Source organism: Emiliania huxleyi (genome assembly GCF_000372725.1).
Source record: "Emiliania huxleyi CCMP1516 chromosome Unknown EMIHUscaffold_204, whole genome shotgun sequence".
Taxonomy (NCBI): domain Eukaryota; phylum Haptophyta; order Isochrysidales; family Noelaerhabdaceae; genus Emiliania; species Emiliania huxleyi.
The window spans coordinates 185,646-211,382 of NW_005200562.1; the positions used below are offsets into that span (position 1 = coordinate 185,646).

Sequence of the window (25,737 nt, forward strand, 5' to 3'; positions counted from 1 at the left end):
CACCCCCCCACCGCGGTAGGCGAAAAAGCACGGTCTCCCACGCCCACGCCAAAGCACTGGCCCGGCCCACTGTTCAGCGCGCCCTCGATATGACCTCTTCAAACCAACGGGGGGGGGGGGGCTTGGGGGAGCTCTTCACAGTCCGCGCGTGTGTGGTCAGGCCGTCAAGAAGATCGTCGTCAAGCGGCCCGCGCCAAAGGCCCGCCACTCCCCCCCCCCCCTTCTCCTTTCAAGAGGTCACACCGTGCCGCCCCTTCCCGTAGGCCCGCCCCGCTCTCTCCCGCGCGCGCTGAACACCGCGCCGCGCCACTGCCCCGGAGGCGTTATGGGCGTCCCTTCCTTTTGCACTAAGCCATTGCGCGTCCGAGAGGGCGCAGGCTGGAGAGGCGCGGGGCATATCGCGATGAGGAAGGAACTCGAATCTGACGCGCTCCCGCACGCGAGCGCTGTCCGTGTGAGTGCATGGTCTGTTTTTAGACGCATACTGATATGTGCGAGATGGAGGTAAGTTGGTTTGAATGTCGTGCGTGAAGACTGAAGATGTGAAGTGAGACGGACCTGAGAGTGAGACGAGAGACGATCGGCGCGGCCGCGCTAACGAGGGCGATGACGAGGAGCGCGCCCCGCGCAACGCGCCCAACCTCGCCGTCGGCGCTGACTGCCGACAGAGCGCTCAGCCGCCAGAGCGCGAGGGATGCGGCGAGGGCGAGGAGGGGCGCCGCGACGAGGAGCGTCTTGAGGCGCGCTGCCCGCCCGAGCAGCCCCACAAGCCCAAACGCGGAGAGCGAGAGCAGCGCGTTGGCAGCGAGCACGCTGCCCGCGGCGCCCTGTGGAGCGGGGAGCGGCCGGCGAAAGGTCAACGAGCGAGCTCGCCGGACTTGGGCTGCGCCAGGGCCTCTCGACGCGCTTGGGGCCGCGGAGCCGTCATCATTGTTTCACATCGAGGCGTGCGGTCGGGGCTCTGCCTGCTGCCTAGCGGGGTGTGCCCCTGCCGTGGCTGCTGCCCAGCGGGGCGGTGTGCTGCTGCGGTGGCTGCTGTGCGTGTGTGCGCTCACCAGCGGCAAGCCACCGCCCACGAGGAGCGCGATGGCGACGGGGTGGAAGGCGTGGCAGCCCCCGACGGCGAGGGCACGCCAGAGCGCGAGCAGCCACACGGCGACCATCGCTTCTTGCCGACGGAGGTGGTCGTACGCGGCGCCTGTCCACGCCCACGCCCACGGCCGCTCTGGGCCTGGCTCTGGCAGCGGCGCTGCGGCAGGCGCGAGCTGCTTGCGCGACGGATCTGGTCTCGCTGCCGACCCGCCTTTCGCAGAGGGCGCCGAGCGGCAGAGTGCCGCAGGGCAAGCAGCGCGAAGCTCGACGCTGTATGCGGCACCAGGAGGAGCAACTGCACTTGCAGCAGCCCGCTGCCTCCGCCGCTGCCTCCGCCGCTGCCGCCGCTGCCACCACTGCTGCCATTACCACCGGCGCTAGCCGCCAGGACGCGGGGAACGGCCCAAGCGCAGGCGCTGGCGATGAGCTGCGTGCAGCCGACGACGATGCAGAAGCCGAACGCGAGGTTATCTTGGCGGAAGGTTCTCGCTAGCATCGCGTGCTGGGCGACGGCAATGCCTGCCCGGCCGAGGGAGAAGAGGAGGAGGCCCAGCACGAGGGCGCTCGCTCCTTCCGAAGACAAACCGGCGGCCAGCAGTGCCTGTGCCGTCAGCTGCGCCAAGGGTGAGACCAGAAGCACGGCCGGCGCGTGTCCCGCCCACAGCCGTCCCCAGACGCACGGCATAATCACGCTCGCCATACCTGGCACGACCGTTAGTGCTCCGAAGCCAATCGCCCCCATGAAGCGTTGGCTCCAGCGGGCCGAGTGATTGCTTGCTTGCGTGAGCGCCAGCTTTGAGCACGATGATGAGAAGCAGGCCGAAGAGCGGCTGAGGCCTTCCGTGCTGCCAAGAGCGCAGCCAAGAACGTCTGATCGGCTGCCGGCCGTGCAGGCCGAGGCTGCTGAGAAGCGACGGCTAGATGTCATCGAGGCACGGCGAAAGAAGCTTCTTTTTTCCTTGTGCCAGTGCGCACCAGTCCCGTGCCCAGTGTTGTGCGAGGGAGCTTTGTTGTAAAATTCTTTTTTGAGGCGGGGCCAGCTCAAAAAGATTTCAGAGTACACAGCGTCTGGTCTTGGTCAGGTGTGTCACTAGAGAGTACCGTAGCGAATGCGTGTGTGCACAATTGACCGCGTTTTCTTCCTCAGTACATAGAGTTGTACTCACGTGCGACTCACATGGTCACAGATGTGGCTCTCACACTGCGCAGGCAAACGTAAAAGTGAATCATGGACGTACACTGCATGCCATGAGCATACCCTCGCGCGCGCGGGAGTGATGTGCAAGCAAAGGGTGAGTAAGTTAGAGTAGCCAGTAAGTGTATGTAGTGTTCGCAGACGTCACAGGTGTCAGCGGGTAGGTCGCCTGGGCAGAGGCTCGCAGTTCGTGGTCATGCCCTTTGGAGGCGGGCTGGCTCCGGCCACGGCGGCCTCTGTTGTCTGACCGGGGCAGCGGTGTGGGTAGTCGCCGTTGGAGCCTCAAGTTCCCGAGCTTCTCTTCTCCTTCTTCATCGTTGTCCTTCTAGTCTCCTTGGGTAATGATCCACCGGTTGGGCGTGATGAGGCCGAGGACGGGAGACGCGGCGTCGAGCGGGATGGCGTATCGCGACGAGACGAGCAGCTGCGACGGCCTGCCTTCCAGGACAGAGAGGTTCAAGTCCACCACCACCGAGGTGCCCACGGCCGGCTGCAGACCGGCGGGTCCCGGCGGCGCCAGCAGGACCCGTAGGAGGAGGCGCGCGGTCGGGCTGGCCGGGGCGGCGGACGGGCTGATGGCGAGGAGAGCGTCCGCCGTTCTCATCAGGACCCACTGCTCCTACGCTCAATCACAGTGGCCGTCTGTTAGGGCCGAGGAGAGGCGTGGGCGTACTTCTCGTCTCATATGCGGGCTTCCCTTGGGTGCACGATGCGCAGGAAGGAGGTGCCGAGGAGCGATGGCGACGGCATGCCAAAGGGACTGGGGGTGAGGCACTCGACGATGACCAGGTCCTCTCCCTGCACCTCCACGGTCAGAATCGTGTCCCCGGTGGCGGCAAGTTGAACAGTCTGCGGCTCGGCCGGTGAGGCTGCGGCCGCGGGAGGCAAGGCCACCGCAGGCGACGGAGCCGAGGCTGCGCGGCTGGATTGCGGCTCGTCCGGCGAGGATGCGGCCGTGGGCGACGCGGCCATGGACGGTGCTGAGCCTGAAGACGGAGCAACCGTCAACTCCTCTTCGCTGTCTGGAGCCAAGGCGGCGGCGGCGGTGCGGAGGAGAATTGGCATCGAGATGGAGTGTGTCGCTCCCGCCGCAGCCGGGCTATCGGCGCGAGAAGAGCCGGCGGAAGAGCAGCGGCGGGCGGCGGGAAGGAAGGAGCGGAAGCCGAGGAGCAAGTCGGTGTGGCCGGCGAAGAGGTCTTCGACTCGCTCGATCAGGGCAGAGATGCTTAGAGTTCGCACTTGGTATTGCTTGAGGGCGTCGAGGTACTACAGGGTGGAGACGGCAGGTGGTGATTTGTGGGATTGTGTCTGCTGCGGCCGGCGACATGGTCCTGTGTTTGTGGTGTGCTGGGAGCAGGCGGCGAGTCCTGTGTTTGTGTTCTGGGAGCAGGCGGCGAGTGTTTGCGCACCAGACTGAAGACGTAGTCGCCCAGCCGCGCTTGCACTGCGCCGAGGTGGTTCTGCACCACGGCTCGAGTCGGTGGCTCGTCGACGCTGTCCGACATCGGCGTGGCCGGAGCGGGCCGGAGAACGCAGACACAAGTCGGGGTATTCGGAGGGTGGCGGCGTCGCAACTTCACGGCGGATATAGGGAAGCTTGCGCCGATGCGTGCTCGGGAGCGGCGGCGGAGGAGGAGGTGGCCCCGGTGGCGAGGCGGCGCGAGCGGCGGCGCGGAGGGGCAGACATCGCGAGAAAAAGACGGGCCGCAGCAGTTTTTCTTTTTCTCTGTCTAAAAACACAGAGCAAATTCGCCCTTCTCCCTCACTGCCCCGGCGCCCGCCCCTCGACCTTGTTGGGCAGCAGCTGGTCCGACAGGTCGTCTCCGTGGCCTAGGCAGCCGTGGCCGCCCTTGCCCCAGGCAAAAACAGCGCCATCGCCCGTGCGGGCGAGGTTGTGGTATGCTCCAGCCGACACAGCGACGACGCGCTGGCCCGCCAAGGCCTCGGCCTTCTTCGGCAGCAGCTGGGTCTGATCGTCGCCGTGGCCCAGCTGGCCTTCGCGTCCACTGCCCCAGCTCCAGAGGTTGCCGTCGGCGGTGATGGCGAGGCTGTGCGGACCTCCAGCGGACACAGCGACGACGCGCTGGCCAGCAAAGGCCTCGACCTTCTTCGGCAGCAGCTGGTCATGCTCGTGGCCGTGGCCCAACATGCCAAACATTCCCCAGCCCCAGCTCCAGACAGCGCCGTCGGCGGTGACGGCGAGGCTGTGGTTATTTCCCGCCGATATGGCAACGATGCGCCGCCCTGCCAACGCCTCGATCTTCTTCGGCAGCAGCTGCTTCTGCTGGTCACCGTGGCCCAGCCTACCGAACAATCCTCCGCCCCAGCTCCAGACGCTGCCGTCAGCAGTGATGGCGATGCTGTGGTCCTGCCCAGCTGCCAGCGCGACGACGTGCTGATCGGCGAAGGCCTCGATCTTCTTGGGCAGCAGCTGGTGCTGCCGGTCGCCGTGGCCCAGCTTGCCGGAGAATCCCCAGCCCCAGCTCCAGACGGAGCCGTTGGCGGCGAGGGCTAGGTTGTGGTCGTATCCAGCCGAGACAGCGACGACGCGCTGGCCCGCAACGGCTGCGATCTTCATTGGCAGCGGCTGGTACTGCATGTCGCCGTGGCCCAGCTGGCCGTCCCCTCCACAGCCCCAGCTCCAGACATCGCCGTCGGCGGTGAGGGCGAGGCTGTGCCCGTTTGCTGCCGACACGCTCACGGCGCGGTCGCCTCCCAGCGGCGACGGGAGGCGGGTCGGCGTGTTGAGCCGCGCCACGCCCTCGCCGTGGCCAAGGAGGCCTACGACGTGCTCCTCCGAGCCGCACGACGAGAGCCGCCCCTCGCCGTCGATGAAGACGCTGTGCGTTTGGCCTGCCGCCGCCCTCGCCGGCGGGTTGGACTCGCACAGCAACGCAGCGAAGCACAGCCACCGCACGGCGCAGCCCTCGTCCTCAGGCTGCGCCGGCAGCTCGAAGCCGCGCTCTTGCGCCCACAAGCGGATGGCCTCCGCCGCGAGCGAGGCGTGGAAGAGCAGCGAGACCGCCGCGACGCGAGCGATGTCGACGGGGCTGTCGCAGCGAGAGAGGGTGCGTTCGAGGAGGTCCGTGGGGAGGTCGAGGAGGCGGGCGGGCGGCGGCGTGTCTGGCGAGGGGGCGGCGGCGGCGGAGGCGGTGGCCCCGGTGGCGAGGCGGCGCGAGCGGCGGCGCGGCGGGGCCAGACATCGCACAAAAAGAATTATTTAAAACGCACTCCCTCGCACAACACTAGGCGGTAGGGTAATTAATTATTTGTTAATTTATTATTACTTAATGACCTCGAGTGCTGTATTCCACGTCCTAACCTAACTAGTTAATTCATTAATTAATTACGTATTGTATTCCGCGCTGGGTATTCGTAAGTATTCCAGGAAGGCGGGGCGCGAGGCGGAGCTGTCTCGACGCAGTGTACCACCACCCACGCTGTAGATGGACAGAGAATAGTTCCCTTCCCCCCTCGGAGGGGGCCGGGAGAGGCGCACCCCGAGGGCCCCACTCTTTCCCCTTCCCCCCTCGGAGGGGGCCGGGCGAGGCGTAACCCGAGGGCCCTCTTCCCTGACCCCGCCCGCCTGCCCGCCTGCCCTGCCCGCCTGGCTGATAAGATCTTTTCACCTTGACTTGGTGGAGTATAGGTACGAGGGTGGTGTGGCATCTCTTGCGGGTCTTGCCAGGGGCGCCTACTAACCTCGCTTGCGAGGGGCGTGTGGCATGTCTGAACGGACTCGTGAGGGGCGCCTGCCTACCTCGCTTCGTCGAAGCGGCGCTTTGTACCCACACCCACCCCGCCGCATTCGTCGCCGGCGCGCGACAGGCTCCCGTCGGCTGGACTGCCCTCGACGAGTGGGTGTCGCCAACCAAAGCGACACGCACTCGAGGGTAGTGCCGACGGGACGCGGCTCGAAGGGCGTGGCTCCGCAGCGCGACTGGCACTCGTCGCAGAGGCCTCGCATTCGACAAGTCGGGAACGGCTCTACCCGCAACTTTATCGCTAACACGCGCGCACCGCCGAGCCTGCGGCGGGCGCGCTGCAGCCGCACGTCTACCTTCGTCATAGTGCCACGACGTGCGGCCTAGAATTAGCACACGTGCCTCTGTTCGCTAACACTCACACATTGAATTGTCACCGCCAGTGAGTGCGAGATAGGGCTGGCCGCTGGCGGCTAGCCCGTGAGGAGGGCGACCATAGACACCTCACTAACCCCACACACGGTCTCGTCCGTGCCTCGCCGGCCGGCGAGATTGCTAGAGGTGGAGCAAGCCTGCTCTAGCCTCGCATATTACCTCCTGTCGTCTGTTGTGATGTTGTGCCCTTGTTTGTTTCTCTTGGCACCTTGGAGTGCTGGGGGGGGCGACAGGAGGAATGTGGCCCTGAGTTATGTGTACGCCAACTCAGGGTGTGTGGCAGCCAGCTGGCTGTGTGTCTTGTGAGCTTGTTTGTGTCTGTGTGTCGCTCGTGCGTGTCGTCATCATCTGTCTTGCGTCCACCCATACCGCGTTGGTGTCCAGTCCGAGCCTGGCTGTTCTTCACCTTTCTACCTACCTACCTACAACACTGGGCACGGGACTGGCGCGCACTGGCACTAACACAGGTACACCACGGGAGCCGCCTAAGCGACTCCTGCGAGGGCGGCGAGGCACTTAGCTCACTCCGTGTATGCACCCGCCCGAGAAAAAGAATTTTCCCGCGATTTGCAAGCCGCCAAGCCCTGCACCCTGTACTAAAAGAATTCGTCGGAGCGCCGCCACTAGCGAGCACACGCCAGCCTGGTCGCCTCTTCCCGCTCAGCATGCTGCGCGTCTTCCACCTCACGACGGCTCTCATCAACATGCTGCTCTGGCTTCGCTGGTGGCACGTCGGTCGCATATTCGCCAAAGACCAAAAGAGGCAGAGACGCGGGGCGCCTTCACGAAGGCGTCGAGGTGGGCGTAGGGGGGAGGGCGGCAATCGCCCTCACCCTTACGACGCCACCCACATCTCCCCTGCGCACCGCCGCCGCTGCACGCTTGCCCGAGTCGAGATTAGGATTTAGCGTGCTCGAGTACTCAGTCGTCAGTGGACGCCCTACAACGATCGACTCGAGGAGAGAATCTACACGCGGCAAAAAAACAAAAACAATAAACGTCCAACTCCTTACGCGGCTTAAAGCCGTACGGGCGGGGACCTGTTCCTTTTTTGTTTTCAGATTTCACCCATCTCACACGCTCGCACAGTAGAGAGGTGTCCGTTTTTATTTATTTATTTGTTACGTGTGAGAGCCGCGGGGAGGGAGCGACGCAAGCTATCACGATACAGACGAGAGTCCGCAGAAGCCAAAGGCAAACCAAAGCAGCCGCAGCGAGAGACCCTCCCGGGCGGTGAGCAGCACAGAGCAAGAAGAGAGAGCATCGGGCGAGGCAACGGGGCGAGGCGCCGTCTAGGGCTCACGGCGCCAACCGGCCCCGCTGCTGCCGGCGCGGTGATGACATGTGCCGCCCTACGCGGCTCCGCGGCCTGCCCACCTCTGGCCGCAGAATGGCGCGCGGGCTAGCCGAGCGAGCCGGATCCGCCGTCTGCGCCCGCCGCCGCCGCCACCGCGCCGTCGCTGGCCTAGGTCCGTCATCACCCGCGAATCAGCGTGTGTGAGCACTCGAATACAGCCCCTCAGCGGAGTACTTCCAAAGACGCGTCCTCTCGACGGCCAGCCGCGCGGCAATGCACCGCCCTTTGGCGTTTCCGCATCTATAGGGCCGCTGGCCGATTGGACCGAGAGCGGGTCCAGGAAGGGCTCCTAAACAAGACAAGAGTGCCACCCGTAAAGGAGGGTGCGTGGACGCAAGATCAAGGTCGCGTCCAGCACGGCGCTCCGTCGGCACGACCACACCCTCCGCCTTGGGGGCAGACTCGGCCGCCGCAGGGGCCGCCGCCGCCGCCGCCGCCTTGTGGCAGGTTGGGTAAGGCTGAGGCTAATGTCTCCAGAACCCATCCACAAGGTGGTGGAAGAGGGGAGGGGGAGGGGGAAGGGGGAGGGGGGGGCTTGTGATAGATTGTCTCCAGATCGCACACACAAGTGAGGGGACAAGGGTGTGGGTGGGTGGGTGTTTTGGGGGGGGGGGGGGGGGCCTTCGTGTCGGCGCTCGGCGACGATCCGCCCGCGGCGGCTGCGGCGGCCAGGAGGGCGGCGGCGGCGCCGAGGATCGGAAGGAGCGGCGGGCCGGTTGGCTTTGGCTTCGGCGGCGCGGGCCTGTGCGAGGGCAGGCAGGGGTAGAGGCACGCGCACGGCATATCTCCCCATATCTCCCCATAAGGTAGAGGCACGCGCACGGCATCGATGACCGGCTCTACGTCGGCATGACTATCTTCTCTCGTCTAGTGCTTCTCCTTCGCGCCGCTGTTCTGAGCGGTACTCTGGCGGATATGCGTCTCTCCGAGGGCTGATAGGGCGACATGCGGGTAGCTGGCGATTATTCGGCATCTGGGGGTGCGGGCTTGAAGAAGAGCGCGTAGCCGGCGAGGAGGGAGAGGGAGGCGACGCCTTGCGCGCGGCGGTCGACGTACGTGCGCGGGCCAACCACCTTTGGCCCTGAGGGCGAGAGGGAGGGAGGAGGAGGTGGATGAGGAAAGGTGGTGAGCGCGGCGGTGAGGGTTGCGGCGGTGAGGGTGACGGTTGGGAGGGTGGCAGTGGCGGGGTGGGGACCTGCGAGCGTGATCTTCTTCTTGTCGTAGCCTGTGCGCGAAATGCCGCGCCGGCCGGTCACCTAGAGGAGGGATGCGGGCATCACAGGCCGGCCAGTCCGCGGCGTTCAAGTGCAAGGTTGGAACGGCGATGGCAGGCAGCACATACCTTGTTGGCGTCACGAGCGGCGAGGTAGCTTCCCGAGGACGAGGGTAACATCGAGTCCTTCCACGAGGGGTTCCAGCCCTTTGCCGCGTACCGCGCGTCGGCGCTGCCGCGAGCGGCCGGCCTAGCAGGGGTGGGCTTCGCCGCCGGCCGCTTTGGCTTTGCGACGCTGACGCGCGGCCGGGACGCCTTTCCCGACGTGCGAGGCGGGGGCGTGACCTGCATGATCGGTTGCGCCGCTCGGGCCGGCGTCGCTGCCAGAAGCGCGTGCGTCGGCGCGAGGAGAAGAACGAGAGCGAGCATTCCAATTCAGATGAAGCCTGTCGAGGGTGCCGTGCCGGTGTGGTTCCTCTTATTCTTTATTTTTTTTGAGAGCGCCTTCGTTGTTAATAGTACAAGCCCAATGGTCCCTTGCAAGCGGTCCTCTGTTGCAGTCGCACACACGCACACGCCGCGCCGCACCGCGCGCCCGCCCGCTGCCCCGCCCAGGCGGGAAAGAGATGAGGAGATGGGACAGCAAAGGAGGAGCCCAAACACGTATGGGAGGGTTCAGTAATGCGCCACGCTGCCCGGCGTCTCTCACTTTCCGGGACAGCCCCGCCCTTTCGAGGCAGGAAAGTGACGGCTACCCCGTACGCCCTGTTGCATCATACCCCATCGCCGACCGCCCATTCCCCCCTAGCACTCCAAGGTGCCAAGAGAAACAAACAAGGGCACAACAAACAACAGACGACAGGAAGTGACATGTGAGGCTAGAGCAGCATGCTCCACCTCTAGCAATCTCTCCGGCCGGCGAGGCACGGACGAGACCGTATGTGGGGTCTAATGATACGAGCGTCACTTTGTACCCACCCCCCCTACTTCGTGGGGACCCCCCCGCCGGTCGGTGGTCTGCCCCCGAGGTGGACCGGACCCCCCCTCCGGTCGGTCGCTCTCTCGGCGGCAGGAGGTGTGACGACCGACCCCCCCCTCGGTCGGTGTCCTTGCCGTGAGCCCCCTGAAACGCTCTCCCTCCTTCTCGCGAACCGCCACGGGCGCTTTGAAATCGCCGGATTTCACTAAGTATGAAAACTAGTCACCGCGCATCGTCCCTTCCGATGACTACGATGACTTGCCAGAGTGGATCGACACATCGCCGCCGCCCCGTGGGCGCGCGGCCGGCAGAAGGAGGTGCTGGCCGCGCTCAAGCGGCTCGTCAACGGTACAGTGTGTCGCCGGCGAAGCTAATCATGGACGACGACGACGACCAGAGCGTGGACATGGACGAGCTCGTGTTCCGACCCAAACCTGAGCGCGGTCTCGAGCTCAGCAACTCGGACGACGTCACGAGGAGTGATTAGACGGGGAGAGGTCGCTTGGTGTCTCTAGTATTTCGAGATACTAATTTATTCACAGCTGCGGCGAGCGTGTGCGGTGTGACCCTCGAGCCAACCCGACCGACCCCCCCCTCGGTCTGCGCTCCGACCGACCGGACCCCCCCTGCGGTTTGCGGTCTTCCGCGGCCGCCGACCGGACCCCCCCTGCGGTCGGTCGGTCTGCGCTGGGCGCTCAAACCGCGAAGTCGGCCTGTTCACTACAAGATGACGCTCGTATGAGGTGTCTATGGACGCCCTCCTCATGGGCTAGCTGCCTGCGGCTAGCCCTAATCTCGCACTCACGGACAGTGACAATCAAATGGGTGAGCGTAGAGGGCCTCGTGTAGCCCTCCTTTTGGTATAAATAAAAATGACGAACTCGGTGTAGGAATCCTATGAGAAGCCGGCGCCCAAGGAGCGTCGGCGACGAACTCGGTGTACTTGGGCTCCTCGATTCGCACCTTGGGCAAGCACCTCGAACGACGCCGACGCCGAGCACCTTTGCCGAAGTCCTTCTTCTGAGTTCTCGATGGGAGCCTGCGCGAGCTCCCCGTGCAATCCGCTTCACAGGACTGCCACCTATACGCTCGCCGATGACAAGGTGATGCAGCTAATCTCTGCAGAGCGATGTTCTGAACGCTGTGCCGACGGCCGTTATGCGCTGCACTATGCTGCGGCCAGCGGATGCGCGTCTGCCTCGATTTGCGCGGCCATCCTGGACGCCTATCCCGAGGCGGTGCGCACACCGGATCGCGACGGCCACCTCCCTGCCCACGCTGCCGCCCAGTCTTGCGGTTCGGTGGCTGTCGCCGAAAAGATCCTCTCCGCCTACCCGGAAGCTGTGCACAAGAAGACAATGGCGCGTAGCTGCGCCGCCGCCCGACCCCGCTCCGCTTCCCACTCTCACCGCGAGCATATTCCTCTGCGCAGTTCGGCAAGACGCCACCTGACCGGGCGAGGGCATACAATCCGAGTGACGAGGCTCAGCAACGCCTCGCATGTCAACTCAGCATCCATGTAGAGGCACACTGTCACGCCCGCCATGCTGCACTCGCAGGTCAAGGCAATCTTCGAGGCGGTGGCCGCCGAGCTCCCGCCGCCGCCGTCGCGCCAGCCGACGACCGACCGCACGCGGCGATCCAGCCGCTCCGCAGCCAGGTCGGGCTCATCGCGCAGCGTCCACTTCTCGGCCGCCGTCGCCGTGGCCGTCTGAGCTGTAAGCGACGCGCAGGCGAGCGAGCCGCTCGCTCGCGTGCGCCGAAGTGAGACGGCGGCCTCTCTTCTGGCCTCGCACGGGTGACACATTTGGGGTGGGTAGGCAGTGGAGACGGGAGAGACGTGTGGTCTCGAGCAACTGTGCGTGTAGTGTGTGATCTGGTCGTGTGGCGCTGGTAAGGTGGCGCTCTTACGTATTAGTCTGTCTGGGACTTGTCTCGCACACAGCAAACAAACACAAAATCAGAGAGAGCAATACCAAACCAACTCAAAAAACAAATATAACACGCTCACAAATCATTTGGGGCCTGGAGCCCTAAAAAATCAGCCAAGCCGCAGCCTCCGACGAAAAGAGAGGAGACAGAGCCTTTATTAGATGACGGCCAAAGCAGGTATGAGCAAACAAACTATCCGTAGGCTCGGGGGAAGGTTCTTTTTCGGCTCTCCGTGGTGTACCTGTGTTAGTGCCAGTGCGCGCCAGTCCCGCGCCTAGTGTTGCATTGTGAGAATAAAAATTCGGGGTTCGGTCGCGTGTCGATCATCGGATGATCTCGGATTAGGATTCCTATGAAGTTCTATTTTGAGTGTTGTGCGAGGGAGCTTTGTTGTAAGATTCTATTTTGAGACGCTCTCCAGGACCATGCGAGTCCACCAAAATAGGAATTCAAGCTTCGCTCATGGCGGCGCATCTCCCTGCATGGCAGCGCCCTTTGGAGCGCCCGGGCAAAGAAGAAGGTCGCGACAGCATGCTTGCCCAAGCCTTCCTGTCCTCTGCCGTGGCAGCGCCCCAACCACCGCAGCGACCGCCGCCGCGGCGTGAGGGCGGCATGCTGCGCAAGAAGAAGCCTTTGCCTAGCTTGCCGGAGAGAAGATCCTCGCCGCAGGCGACTCGGGGGGCGAGCAGCAGGGCGAGCAGCAGGGCGAGGTATGGCGAACCACGTCAGGACGCGCTGTGCAGCAATTGGAGGGCCGCAGCGCCCGTGACTGCCGCAGCGAACGGCTCAAAGGCTCCTGCGGACCCCGAGATGGTTCGCAAGGCGAGGATGTGCGAGGAGAAGGCAGTGCGTCAGGAGCGTTGGGTGGCGATGTGGGACAGACCAATTTCTGACCGGGGCTCGACGCCGAGGACGCCAGGAAAGAATCCGTACTCGCTGAGCTGACTGTGAGGGCGCGTGGCTTGACCTTGCACCTTGGCCCGCCACGCACCGAAGGCTTGGCCGAAAGCCCTACATTGCACCGCCAGGCCTACCGCAGGTGTGCTGAGCGCGAACGGGCGGATGCGCACCAGAGGGGTCCGCCTCCCGGGGGACTGTGCTGTGTGCTGTCGGCTGGTGAAAGCGCGTCTCGCGTACGGCTTTATTATGGGGATTATGCTGACGTACCTTGTGTGGACGCGCAGTGGCAGAAATTGGGGATGATGTAATGCATGTCCGGGTGAGTATCAAGCAATCTCTGTATTCGCCCAAATAATACACACACGCGCGCGCGGAGCGCAGCTGCCACACCCACAGCGGTCAGCGCGCTGCACCTGCAGGTGCAGCTCTCTGCCTCTGGGTCTGCTCAAAGCTCCGTCTCCTGTGTCGCTCTCTCACTCTCTCCTCTCTCGACAGCGAGCGCCCATCTAGATAGCCTCGGGCCTACGCGCGCCTCTTCGCCCCCATAGATTGCCGGCGCGAGGACTCTCTTGCCCCCGGCAGCAAGCGACGAACCACCACCGCCGCCCTCTCGACTCTTCCCTCCTCAGTGCAAGCTCTCGAGCCTCGCCACGCCATCGCGACGCCGTGCCGCCACGCGCGCCGCCACGAGGAGCGGCAGAGCGGCGGCAACGAGCACGAGCGCCGCGGAGAGGAGGGCCCGCGCTGATACCGCGCCCGCGAAGCCGCGCACTGTGGCGGCTGGTTGATCGGGCAGCAGCCACCAGCCGCCGCCGGCCTGCGGGTGGCGGGTGTTTGTGTGGCGGGTGTGTGTGGCGGGTGTGTGTGGCGGGTGTGTGTGGCGGGTGTGTGTGAGAGGGGCGAGGTGGGGGGGGGGGGGGGGGGCTTCCCCTGGGACCCAAACCATTAGGGGATTGAGGCGTCGGGGGGGGGGGCTACCATTTTCCCCCCGGGACCGAACCCACACTGGGTTCGATCCTATGGAGGTATGGTAGGCCTGAGCGAGTCCTCTCCACCGCGGGGGGAGGGGGCATATGTGCAGGCCCCCAGTACGGATGTCGGGGCTCCTCACCACCCCCCGAGGTCCACCGGTGTGAAGGGGTACCCGCTGGGGGGTACCCGCAGTGTCAATCCGCCGAGTGTGCGTGGGAGACTGGGTGGGGCAGACGCAGCCGGGCACGCGACGGGCACGGCGCTACGCCTCGCCTCCTCGGGCGGCACGCCGTAGCCGTCGCACACGCCGCAAGTCGCGCGGCAGACGCGGGAGGCAAGAGAGGGCGCGGCGGCACACACGCCGCGGCTGTCGTCGGAGCAGCCTGAGGAGCCCACACTGAGAGCGCTCATGGGGGGGGAGGAAGGAAGGGGCAGAAGGCGTGGCTGTCGGCGGAGAGCAGCCTGCGACATCACTAGGAAGTGTCTAGGAAGTGTCTAGGAAGTGTCTAGGAAGTGTCTAGGAAGTGATTTGGCGGAGAGCAGCCTGCGACGGTGTCGACACACGGCGGCAGAGCGGGCGGCAGCGGCGGAGGTGCTGGCGGCGACGTGGCGGTGCAACATCCTGCGCACGCGTCTCCGCAGAGCAAGGCAGCCTCCTCACAGTGCTGTCCGATGCGCCGCATCTCCAAGCAAGTCGCGCGGCCGCACATCGCGCGGCACGCCGGAGGGGCGGTCTGGGGCGGCGGGTGAGGGGCTGGCGGAGGAGGCCGCGCCGCCGCCGCCGCTGCTTTGTCCGCCAGCCTGCCAAGCTGTTGCTGCTGCTGCCGCTGCTGCTGCTGCGCGCTGACACGCGCTGGGCCGTTGCTGCCCAGGCGCTGGTACTCGTCCTCCGCGCCGGGCAGGGACAGCCCGGAGCCGGCGAAGCCGGCCTTTTGCAGCGCCGCACGGCCAGCGCCGGTCAGCTCGTTGCCGAGTAGCCCCAGCGTCTCCAGGGCGGTGTTTCGCTCGAGCGCAGCGCCGAGGGCAATGGCGCCGCGGTCTCCGATCGCGTTGTTCTCGAGGTAGAGCGTCGCCAGCCCCGAGCCAGGCGAGGAGAGCGCGTCGGCGAGGGCGACGCAGCCCTGTCCGGCGGAGGCACGGTGTGAGGCGTCGAGTGGCCGTGAGTGGCCGTGACCATTGGCGCACCTCGTCGCCGATTCCGTTGTTAATCAGGCTCAGCTCCAGGACGCTCGGAGCATCGGCCAGTGATGTAGCAAGCACCTTGACTCCGGAGTCACCAAGGCCAGCGTCGCTCAGGGAGAGCACGGTGCAATCCTTGAGCTTGAACGACCAGCCCGGTGCCCATGGCAGCCTCCTCCCGACGTCTTTGATTACGCACTCCTTGGAAAAAGCGCCACCGAGCAGCAGCGTCGTGAGGCCAAACGTGGAGAGGGAAGGCATCTCGGCTGCTTCTTTGGCCTTGTGGGCGGGCCTCTGACGTCGGACCAAGGCGGTGACGTTGGAATTCGGAAAAAAACGAATTTTAGAACAAAACTCCCTCGCACAACACTGGGCATGGGACTGGCGCGCACTGGCGAAAAAACGAAGTTGGCTCCAAGTGCGGGGGATATCCTTTCGCCGCGTTGGGTAGCGACGATTGGTGTGACGCGATCCACGCAGGCGTGTTTTCTGGCGGCCGACCGTCAGTGCACGGAGTTGCCCCTTCTCCGACTGCCCCGGCTAGTTCACGAGTTTCGCGGGAGTGGCCCCATGCGTCAAAGGATGAGGATATAAACATTCGAACAAAGAAGAAGAGAGAGGCGACGGGAGGAACCGGCAGAGGATGCAGAGACGTGACACACACACACACACACACACACACACACACACACACACACACACACACACACACACACACACACACACACACACACACACACACACACACACACACACACACACACACACACACACACACACACACACACACACCGCTCACCCACGCGCACCGGGCCTTGCACTTTAAATGCCGTGGGGCTCCTGTCGTTAGACGTGGAGATGCGAGGGTTGCCCCCCCTTGCCCCACCACCTCGTGTGTGTGGAGAAGTTTACCTTACCTTACCTTACTAGCTGATTGATTGATTGATGGGAAGGCGAAACACAGTCCGACCAACGACTGGGACACCAACGCGGTATGGGTGGACGCTAGACGGGCGATGACGGTCACACAGGAGCGACACACAGAACCACAAGACAAGACACTCAGCCAAACTGACTGCCACACATCCTGAGCGAAGTTCCCTAATCACCCGCGGCCGGACTCCATCCGGCACGCGTCGCTGGGCGCTCAGAGCCGCGTCCCCTGCTCGCCACCCCGACGCCCAAAGGCGCCCGAGCGAACGACAGGCGGCACGCGAAGACTGATTGCAATCCCGCCGACCGCCAGGCCGCGGGATGATGCGTGCGTGGTCATGTAGTGGGTCTCGGAAGCTCTCCTCTCGGGCTAGGAGCCAGCCCCTCTCCCTTGCCCTCGGAACACTGTGTCCGAGTCGAGGCGTGTGCTTGCCGGTCGACGGCCGCGCGCGGTTGGCATTGTGACGAAGGTTGCGCGCGGCCGCGCTCCCTACATATCCGCCGTGAAGTTGCGACGCCGCCACCCTCCGAATACCGACTTGTGTCTGCGTTCTCCGGCCCGCTCCGGCCACGCCGATGTCGGACAGCGTCGACGAGCCACCGAATCGAGCCGTGGTGCAGAACCACCTCGGCGCAGTGCAAGCGCGGCTGGGCGACTACGTCTTCAGTCTGGTGCGCAAACACTCGCCGCCTGCTCCCAGAACACAAACACAGGACTCGCCGCCTGCTCCCAGCACACCACAAACACAGGACCATGTCGCCGGCCGCAGCAGACACAATCCCACAAATCACCACCTGCCGTCTCCACCCTGTAGTACCTCGACGCCCTCAAGCAATACCAAGTGCGAACTCTAAGCATCTCTGCCCTGATCGAGCGAGTCGAAGACCTCTTCGCCGGCCACACCGACTTGCTCCTCGGCTTCCGCTCCTTCCTTCCCGCCGCCCGCCGCTGCTCTTCCGCCGGTTCTTCTCGCGCCGATAGCCCGGCCGCGGCGGGAGCGACACATTCCATCTCGATGCCAGTTCTCCTCCGCACCGCCGCCGCCGCCTTGGCTCCAGACAGCGACGAGGAGTTGACGGCTGCTCCGTCTTCAGGCTCAGCACCGTCCATGGCCGCGTCGCCCACGGCCGCATCCTCGCCGGACGAGCCGCAATCCAGCCGCGCAGCCTCGGCTCCGTCGCCTGCGGTGGCCCGGCCTCCCGCGGCCGCAGCCTCACCGGCCGAGCCGCAGACTGTTCAACTTGCCGCCACCGGGGACACGGTTCTGACCGTGGAGGTGCAGGGAGAGGACCTGGTCATCGTCGAGTGCCTCACCCCCACTCCCGGAAGGCTTGGGGCAGCTCACGCCGTTCCAGAAGCAGCAAACTTTCTGGGAGCAACGACAGAGACAGGAGGGGAGAATCGGGGGGGCGGCTAACTTGGACAAAGCCGAGGGGCCGCCCGGGGTCGGGGGCGGACCGAAGGGGCCTGACGCCGAGACCCCGAGGAGGATAGCCCTACCCACGGTGGCCGAGGGAGTCCAAAGAAGGAGGCGGATACGGGAAGGGGGCCTCAAACCAACGTCGATACCTCGGATGTCTCGCGCATGCGGCCGCTGCTGCGCGCTGTCGTCGAAACGTGTGGCATCCTCTCCTCGCCCCGCTGCGGGACCTGTTTGGGTGGCTTGCCGACATCGCCGACACCCTCCGCGCGATGGGCCTCTCGCCCCCCGAGCGCCCCGACGCGGCCGCCCTCCTCTCCTGCCTCACACGCTGCCTGCCCGGGCAGCAGGCGGCGGGCAGCACGCAGCCCGCGCCGCCCGCAGAGCCGCCCGAGCCGCCGGCGCCTCCGAGCCGCTGTGGTCGGCCATCGCGGCGGTCCTCTCGTTGCAGAGCTCGGCCGAGAGCGCGCCCCCGCCCGCCGAGGCGGGACAAGAAATACAAGGCGAGGGTGTACTGAAACGTCCAGCTAGATAGCTCTCACTTGGGACTCGGAGGCGAGTGGTGTTGTCTGTTGACGCGCGGCTCTTGGTGTGTACTATTATTTGGCAGTGCTGCACGCGTGCCGCCACTTTGCTTTACCTCTACACTCTAGACGGGGTTGCGAACACGACCGCTCCAAATGGGAACCGTGCACCGAATGCGTCTACGCGGCAGCAAAGTCCGATGAGCGAGAGGCGCGCACACACGTTCATCCCTAAGCTAAGAGAACACAGCGCCACTACGACTTTGAAGCGCGAACGCTCCCTCCTGGAGTTTGTGCTGGAGGAAGGACATCGCGACGAGGCGTCGGTGAACTCCAACCACAGTGTGAAGCGCAAACGCTCCGCGTCCTTCGCGTTGCTAGTCATCTATCCTCGGAGGCGCCGGAGAAGGCCTTGGCAATGTGACACTGTCTCCTTGAAGGCGGAGAAGGCCTTGGCAATGTTACACTGTCTCCTCGAAGGCGGAGAAGGCCTCGGCAATGTGACACTGTCTCCTCGAAGGCGGAGAAGGCCTCGGCAATGCTACATAGTCCTTGCCAGAGGACGCAACTCAGAAGGGTGTGGCCACTGAAGGCATTCGGCACCCTTCGCAACTAAATCCGCCGGGATATGTCGCCAAGCCCGTATGAGGTGAACCGTTCGTCCGGAGGCGAGAAGGAGGAGACGCTGTCCGCCGTCCCATCATCACAGGAGAGCGCCCACGACGTCGGATCGCGTTCTTTGTAGTCGTTGGCGGTGTACAGCTGGTAGCGAGTGATGAAGGGTGCGCCGGCGATGGTGAAGATGACCTTGCGGCTGCCCGAGGTCCGGAAGTCGAGCCACTTTGTGCTTGTGTCGCCGTCGACCAGGTTGGAGATCTCCTCATTGGGAGGGCTGTCGCCATCGGGGGCGCTGATCGTGGCAACGGTGAGCTGCGTGGGCCCCTCGAAGAGCCGTAGCTCGGAGAGCTGCAGGATGCTACCGGCCGTCCGCGTCGCGGTGATTACAAATGTACACGACAGCGGCGGCGGCGGCGGTGGCACCAAGGGCGGAGAGCGTGGCGGCTGTGGGGGCGGTGGCGGGGCCGGCAGTATTGTCAGTTCGTACTGCACAAAGGTGCAGCTACTGCTGTTGTCCTGCGTGGTGATAGAGGAGGAGAGGTCCTTCATGTACGTCGTGTAGTTCGCGGCGTCGGTACGCCAGATGACGCTCGGGGCGCAGCTCTGGTAGTTCTTGCAATCGGTCTTCGCGCAGATGGGGGAGGGTTCGTTGCAAGTCTTGTCGTTGGGGCAGATCGATTCGCCGCTGTCCAGGAGGCCAGCTGCCGAACAGCTGGTGGTCGTCGGGCTCTTTTGCACACAGCAAGACGCGTCCCCCATGTCGTCACAGTAAGGGATGGGCTTGCTGCCGCCAGACCAGGTGAAGTCGCTGGCTTTGCAGTCGGTGCCCCACGTAATCGCATTGCATGAAGAGCCGCAGAAGGCCTTGCACTGCTCCAGAGAGGTGTGCTCAAAGGTGGTCTCGGAGGTGGCGTTCACGCAGTACTGCAGTCCAATGCTGGTGAAGCGCGCGTCACTATCGAGGTCCTCGCACACGGCGACGCATCGTCCGTTGTTCACAACGAGGCCTCGAGGACACGCAACGCCATTCGGGTCTTCGTTGCTGACAGCCGGCAAGTTGCAACACTGGTAGCCGCTGCTGCTGTCGGCGCTCATGCCGCACACAAGGCCGTCCTGGCAGTTATTGTCGTTTCCGCTGCACTCACCACCCTCATGGTTTTTGCACCAGGCGACGCCATCAAGCTCGCACTGACCGTTCGAGCACTCGCAGCAGATGTGGTCATCGGGGTTGTTGGAATAGCGACCGCATACGAGATCGCCATCGCACTCGTCGTTCTCTCCGCTGCACGTCTCGCCGGAGCACTTGGGGGGAGGCGTCGGGGAGGCGTGGAGGCATGGCTTCGCAAGATACCAATGTGCCTTCCAACCATTCCCTGGGACTCCCTCGGGACTCCAACCGTCTCCCTTGCATACCTTGTAGCCCCCTATGCACCTACACTCGCTTTGCCAGGAACCCGTCCCTCCGAAGTATTTGCATCCGAGCCAGGAGGAGAAGTCATCCGAGGATTGAAGGCAGCACATATCGCCAGCAGTGGGCATGCCGTCCGCCTCGCAGCAAGTCACAGCATGCTGTAACGTTTCGGAACTCCACTCAGCTGGATCCACGCAAGAGTACCACGGAAGATCGCCATCGCAAGAGTAGTACCAGTCTCTGTAATCGTAGCTGTAATCGTAGCCCATTTCGTCGACCGGCGGAGGAACAGACGACGGGTCCGGCGCGGGCGCCGAGCCGCAGCTGTAGTCGTAGAGCCTGCACGTGCCGTTGATGGGCGAGGAGTAGTTGAGAACCATTGCCCCGTGGTCTGCTTCTGGCTCGCCCACAAGTGTCCACTCGTAAGCCGCACACTGAATGTCGGCGCGGCAGATGGTCTGGCACGTCGACGCGTTCATCATCTCTTCATACAGACCATAAAGCGCAGGGGAGCACGCGCATGCCCTGCCACTCGCCTCCTCTGCCGAGGTGAACGCGACCTGGAAGGCGCGGACGAGCGGCAAAAGCTCAGGCTTTGCCACCGCCATCCAGCCGCCGGTAACCTTTTCAAAGTCGGAGTTGTCGCACGCGCGACCATCTCCAACGCGGCGGCCACTTCGGATTTGCCCACGGTAGTCTTCTTGATCGCACGTGCCCTCGCAAATGTCTGAGGGCTGCTCGTGCAGTGTCATGCCAAAGCAGCTGCTCGTGCAGCCCGTTGTCTGCGTCACCGTCTTTCCCGTATACCGGTACGTTGAAGAAGCGGCATCCGTGAGGTCGGCGAAGCACTGCTCGCATTTCGACTGATCGTCGTCCCAGGAGAAACCCTGATACTTGCCCCAATTGTCAGGATAGTCGTAGTTGCATGTTAGTTTGTCGGCATAGGTCAGCCAGTTGGTCAGGGAGGCGGCGAGCAGTTTGGCGTAGAACTGCTGCATTGCATAGGAGTTCCGCGCCTGCTGCTGCGCCAAGATGGCGTTTGGTGCAACCTGTGCCGCTGCCTGGAACGTAAGCATGTGGGCCTGTGCAAACTGGACCTGCTGAAGCAGCTTCCCCGCCTGCTCGGGGGGGGGGGGGGGGGGGCGGGGTTGAGTGCGCTGGCGTGGTTGGGCACTGTGCTCATGGCAACATGGGCACACGAGCAGTGCACCGCGGAGAATCCCTTGCAAACGTCATTTGGGGGGAACTCTGGTTGTAACTGCGAGTTCAGACAGTCGGCACTGAAGATGTTGCGCACGTTCTGATCAAAGTCGCTCGTCCGCTCCATAAACCAAGTGTAATAGTCGCCCGAAGTCAAACCCTCGCTCGCCGTGCCGTTCGTGTCTGGGGCATTGGTGATGTACCACGGGTTCTGGTACCACGTCCAAAGACACGAGACCATCGCGACTGATGCGCCCGCCAGGTTCTCCTGCACTAGCGCGTCGTCGATCATGACCTGCACCTCGTCCCTGCGCCGCGCGGGACCAGAAGGGTGGGGGGTGCGTCGCTCGGCGAGTGCGGTCGGCAGAGGCGGCGCGGGGGCGGCGGCGGGCGGAGGTGGCACATGATCTGGTTGTAGAGTTTTAGCATTTCGGCGGCGCGTGCGCCCGACTTGCTGGGGGTGAAGAGGGACAAGAGTATTCCGACGCCAAGGCCGAGCGCAGGGTTGATCAAGCCCAGCAAAGGGACCATCGACTTTGCGCCTTTGACAACGATGCCGGCCCAGTCGTCGCTCAGGGTGCCATCGTGATTTGGTCCAGCGTGGACGAGTTGGACAACCATCCCGATGCTGCCCAGCACGGCATAGCTGCCAGCAGCCATTTTGGGGTATGCATGTCGAACTGGCTCTCCATCAGCGTCACGCACGATTGTGCCCTCTTTGTCGCGCTTTGGGCCAAAGTCGTTGGGAAGAAAACGAATCTCATTGCCCATGCTGTTCAGATCGTTGATCGCGACGGAGTCCCAGCATGAAGGACGATTTGACGATGCACAGTCGTCGGCATCATCATCGGACTCTCCTTCCGACTCTACCTCCGCCTGTGCAGCAGCAGACACCGACATGAACAGCGGGGGGCCCGACGACACTGCGACGCGCACAGCATCCACCGCGCGCTGCACTTGTGCCTCCAGTGCAGCTACTCGCGCTTGCAGCTCCGCATTCGCCGTTTGTAGCTCCGCATTCGCCGCCTCGAGCTCGAGCAGCCGTTCGTCGGTGGGTGCGGGAGGAGGCGGAGCGGGAAGCAGCCCTGGATAGGGTGCGAACGTTGTCCCGCGAGCGGGCTTCTGGTCGTCAACTCCACCGCGATCGGCCTTGTCGCCACCTGCACCGCGGAGGACCGGAACAGCAGCCGCCCCGGTGGAGAGCAGCGCAAGAGCAAACAGCGGGAAAGCGCGCCGATCCGCGGTGCCGATGCTGCGCCGGTCCTGGAAGACGAGGTCAGGCGCGGCACCGGCGAAGCGGGCGAAGGCGAGGAGCCACCAGGCCCTCATGCCGTATGGCTCGCGTCCACGCGAGCGCGAGCTTGGGCAGCACGGACAAGGCGAGTTGCTCCCCCTGCTTGTTCCCCTCTTCGTCTTGTTGAAGGTACGTATTTCTTTAACTTCAAGGCGGCCTTGACACGATGTTGTGGAGGGGACATATGCTGATGATCCTGGCCCGATTGGTTCGCTCAGAAAGCTTCTGGGCGGTCGTTAAAGTTCGCTCCCCGCACACCGGCCCGGAAGTATGTTACATCATACAAGCCGAGCAAGCTGAGCGAGACGGGGCCGGGATCGCTCGAGGGCGCGACGGGTGGCGCTCCGCCGGCGGGCGTTCTTGGTGGAGGTGGCACTAACGGAGCCTGGGAAGGTAGCTGGAGTCAGTTGGGGTCTAACTCACGTGACTGGTGGGCCCTCCTGGGACGGCCTCGTCATGTCCGTGTACAACCAGGCGAACCAGGGGGCGGCGATCGCCAACCCACTGACGATGCCGAACGGTGCCCCTTCCCCGGTCAACCCCGCGCGGCCTGATTGACCCGCCGACGAACAAGCTTGCCGTCGCGCCGTGCTTCCTCCGGAACGGCCTCGCGGGGCCGTACTGGCCCGTGATCCTCAAGGCAGACGAGCAGGGACGGTACACGGCGGCTGCGGTCATCGGCGGCCAGCCGACGGTGCCGCAGGGCGACGGCGGCTGCTCGCTGCCGCAGGTGGACGCAGCTGACTTTGACGGCGTCGGCGGCAACGAGGGGCTGTGGATCCTCACGCGCGAGCCGACCCCGCCCGCCAGCCTCGTCGAGGAGATGAAGGCAGAGCTCCTCTCTCTCGGCATCTCGGTGGCCAACATGCTCGACGTCTCGCAAGAGGGTTGCTCGTATGAAGGATACGACATCAAGGCGTGAGCACCTCAGGGCTGCTGCGTGACGCGTGGCTCGGCTCCGCGAGCGCTTGTAAATTTTCTGTGATTTTTGAGAGCGCATTATTCGATTCTACTTTTTCTTTTTTGCTTGGCCAATCCAGTGTTTGCTCGACCCTCGACGATGGGCTGCTCGTCGAGCAAGCCGGACGCACGGCCGCGCAGAAGCAGGCTGGAGCTCCGGAGCAGGCTGGGCCTCCGGATGCGGATACCAAGGACACCAGGGCGGCGGCTGCAAAGGATGCCTTCGCGACTGTCGACAAGTCAGGAGACGGTAAGGTCTCGATGCCCGAGGCGAAGAAGGCGCTCGAGGCAGCCTTCCCAAAGCTCGGTAAGTATGTCGCCAAGGCCTTCCTGGCGTCGGACGACGACGGCAGCTTCTATCTCGACCGGGAGGAGTACGAGGCGGTGCACGGATGCCTCGCCTCGTTTGCTGCGGTCGACACGAGCGCCGACGGCAAGGTGAGCGCGATGGAGGCGAAAGCGGCCCTCGCAGCCGAGTTCGCCGCGGTGACGATCCCGACCACCTTCTTCTTGACGTCCGATGCAGACGGCGATTTTTACCTCTCCTTGCCGGAGCTCGTCGGGTTGCGGCAATCGGTCGCCGCGTATGCGGACGCTGACAAGAGCGGCGATGGCAAGGTCTCGATGCCGGAGGCCAAGAAGCTGCTCGTCGCGCGCTTTCCAAGGCGCGCAAACACGGTCGCCGAGTTCTTCCTCGCGGCAGACGAGACGAAAGACTTTTATCTCTCGCTGGTCGAATTCTCGTCGCTCATGCGCACCTTCGCGTCCTTTACGAAGGCCGACCGCAGTGGCGACGGCAAGGTCTCACTGCCTGAAGCCAAGAAGGCCGTCGCGAATGATTTCGGTGAGGGGCCGCTCAAGAAGCTCACTGCGCTTTTCATGGAGTACGACGGAAAGGGCGGCGACTTTTACTTGCAGCCCAAGGAGTACTATGCGCTGCATAAGGCGCTTGCGGCGTAGAGGTCTCAGAAATCGAGACATGGGGTGTGGAGGTGCTCACACGCTTTCGCTGTTGGGCCGACCCGAGCCACTTGGCTTGGCGTGCCTTCTGCGCTCTGATGACTGCTGGCCTGGGGCTGCCGAAAAACGGCTGCTACGTCTAAGCGGACCGCGCGTGCGCATATGTAGTGGGGTCCCGTAGAGGCCAGGTAGAGGCCTCCTGGCCGGGCTCGTAACGATTCTGAAACTCAAAATTCCTAAAGGCTCGAGCCTCGCCGCGGCGCCTCTCACGGTCCCGGCAGAGACCAGAGTCGGCCTAGACAGCCACACTCGAACGTGGTTATTATTGCAATCGAGGGACGTTTATCGACAGCCCTTTCGTTTAACACCCTCTACACTCGTACCGTGCTACGGCTTTACCAGAGGTAGTGAGTCGCCCTCGCAGTCGCCCTCGCCGTCACACGCCCGCGCAACCCCCGCTGTACAGCGGGCCGAGCACGAGCCGCGGGTCGGGAAAGGCGTCCTGCGCCCGCGTCGAAGGACACAACGCCCGGAAGGTCGTGTGTCCTCGGGCGGCGCATCGAGAGCTGATAATGGACGTGCGGTGGCCAGCCTCCATTCTCGCGGCGCAGCGAGTCACCCATGGCACCGTGCGCCGGCGCGCAGCAGTGCGGAAACGGGGCTCCGGCTCCGTTAGTCTCCGTTAGCACCAACTTCCCGAATGATCACGGTTGATCAGAGGGCAGATTTGGAGAGATCTCGAGGAGTACATACAGATAGCCCCTCCAATCATCAGAAAACTCCAACCTGATCGGTCGTACTGACCGCCGACAGATCACTCCAAACAGCAGACAGGCCGATGTCTGCACGCGGCCGGCCGGGCGAGAGGCTTGACACGATCCGACCCTGCGACCCTGACGCTGCTGCTCTAGCTATCAGACATCCATGCGCTGCTGACTGCTGCCACAATGTGCGACCGGTGCTGGCCCACTTGGCGGCTTTCCCGGTCAGTGGTGAGGCGCAGTTCAGAGCTGTCGATGGCGCGATGCCGCACTGACTGGTCCCACATTGGTGATAAGCTCGTGCTCGAGGGCGTGAACCACATGCCTCGCAGCCTCATCGGCCACCTCGTCACTCCCAAGGGCTCCAAGGAGCACCCTTGGTGTATGGCTATGGGAGCGACAGCACGCTCGATGAGTGGTTGCCATGGCTCCGATTGGCCAAAGTACAGGTTTCGATCCGGGCCACCGCAAATTTTGATCAGCAAATTTCGAGGGGCGGCCGCAAATTTTGAGGTAGATTTTGATTGTCAAAACGTGTCCGTCTTGGCACAGGATAGAGCATATAGGCGGCGAACACCCAGGTGCGCAGGGACATCGCGACTCTCTGCCCGCTCGCTCGACCCTTTTGCCGCGAGAGGGCGCCGGCCGCGTGTAAGAGGTGGCTGGCGCCCTGAGGCGGCAATTGGTGGCGTGGGGG

General features: G+C 64.1%; 8 protein-coding genes across 8 annotated transcripts; 5 read left to right on the forward strand and 3 right to left on the reverse strand.

The window, feature by feature from the left end:
- Window positions 1-2,612: 2,612 nt before the first annotated feature.
- EMIHUDRAFT_113997 (hypothetical protein) lies at window positions 2,613-3,792 on the reverse strand (the record flags this gene model as incomplete). The annotated part of the gene is made up of 3 exons (XM_005781287.1): window positions 2,613-2,906; window positions 2,996-3,553; window positions 3,697-3,792. The coding sequence occupies 3 exons, from the start codon at window positions 3,790-3,792 to the stop codon at window positions 2,613-2,615; spliced, it is 948 nt and encodes a 315-aa protein (XP_005781344.1).
- A 3,299-nt stretch (window positions 3,793-7,091) lies between these two features.
- On the forward strand, window positions 7,092-7,448 carry EMIHUDRAFT_234448 (hypothetical protein; the record flags this gene model as incomplete). The annotated part of the gene is made up of 2 exons (XM_005781288.1): window positions 7,092-7,157; window positions 7,359-7,448. The coding sequence occupies 2 exons, from the start codon at window positions 7,092-7,094 to the stop codon at window positions 7,446-7,448; spliced, it is 156 nt and encodes a 51-aa protein (XP_005781345.1).
- A 1,297-nt stretch (window positions 7,449-8,745) lies between these two features.
- EMIHUDRAFT_113998 (hypothetical protein) lies at window positions 8,746-9,425 on the reverse strand (the record flags this gene model as incomplete). The annotated part of the gene is made up of 3 exons (XM_005781289.1): window positions 8,746-8,864; window positions 8,979-9,039; window positions 9,126-9,425. 3 exons carry the CDS (start codon window positions 9,423-9,425, stop codon window positions 8,746-8,748), a joined length of 480 nt encoding a protein of 159 aa, XP_005781346.1.
- A 1,501-nt stretch (window positions 9,426-10,926) lies between these two features.
- On the forward strand, window positions 10,927-11,955 carry EMIHUDRAFT_442885 (hypothetical protein). The gene is made up of 3 exons (XM_005781290.1): window positions 10,927-11,336; window positions 11,408-11,458; window positions 11,535-11,955. Exons 1-3 carry the CDS (start codon window positions 11,007-11,009, stop codon window positions 11,688-11,690), a joined length of 537 nt encoding a protein of 178 aa, XP_005781347.1. The 5' UTR covers window positions 10,927-11,006; the 3' UTR covers window positions 11,691-11,955.
- Window positions 11,956-12,399: 444 nt separating this feature from the next.
- Window positions 12,400-13,148, forward strand: EMIHUDRAFT_366082 (hypothetical protein; the record flags this gene model as incomplete). The annotated part of the gene is given in 2 exon segments (XM_005781291.1): window positions 12,400-13,035; window positions 13,052-13,148. A coding segment is annotated over 1 exon segment (341 nt), but the record flags the coding sequence as incomplete, so codon positions are not given.
- Window positions 13,149-13,432: 284 nt separating this feature from the next.
- Window positions 13,433-15,219, reverse strand: EMIHUDRAFT_234451 (hypothetical protein; the record flags this gene model as incomplete). The annotated part of the gene is made up of 3 exons (XM_005781292.1): window positions 13,433-13,578; window positions 14,630-14,900; window positions 15,040-15,219. The coding sequence occupies 3 exons, from the start codon at window positions 15,217-15,219 to the stop codon at window positions 13,433-13,435; spliced, it is 597 nt and encodes a 198-aa protein (XP_005781349.1).
- Window positions 15,220-16,467: 1,248 nt separating this feature from the next.
- EMIHUDRAFT_234452 (hypothetical protein) lies at window positions 16,468-17,160 on the forward strand (the record flags this gene model as incomplete). Its single annotated transcript, XM_005781293.1, has 3 exons — window positions 16,468-16,563; window positions 16,707-16,963; window positions 17,124-17,160. The coding sequence occupies 3 exons, from the start codon at window positions 16,468-16,470 to the stop codon at window positions 17,158-17,160; spliced, it is 390 nt and encodes a 129-aa protein (XP_005781350.1).
- Window positions 17,161-22,815: 5,655 nt separating this feature from the next.
- EMIHUDRAFT_234454 (hypothetical protein) lies at window positions 22,816-24,279 on the forward strand (the record flags this gene model as incomplete). The annotated part of the gene is made up of 3 exons (XM_005781294.1): window positions 22,816-22,893; window positions 23,000-23,277; window positions 23,400-24,279. The coding sequence occupies 3 exons, from the start codon at window positions 22,816-22,818 to the stop codon at window positions 24,277-24,279; spliced, it is 1,236 nt and encodes a 411-aa protein (XP_005781351.1).
- Between the last annotated feature and the right edge of the window lie 1,458 nt (window positions 24,280-25,737).

Coding starts and splice junctions, on each gene's coding strand:
- EMIHUDRAFT_442885 (XM_005781290.1), top strand. CDS start 11,007: ATGGGAGCCTGCGCGAGCTCCCCGTGCAATCCGCTTCACAGGACTGCC. Junction 11,337..11,407: donor CTGTGCACAAGAAGACAATG/GCGCGTAGCTGC, acceptor TCCTCTGCGCAG/TTCGGCAAGACGCCACCTGA. Junction 11,459..11,534: donor CATACAATCCGAGTGACGAG/GCTCAGCAACGC, acceptor CTGCACTCGCAG/GTCAAGGCAATCTTCGAGGC.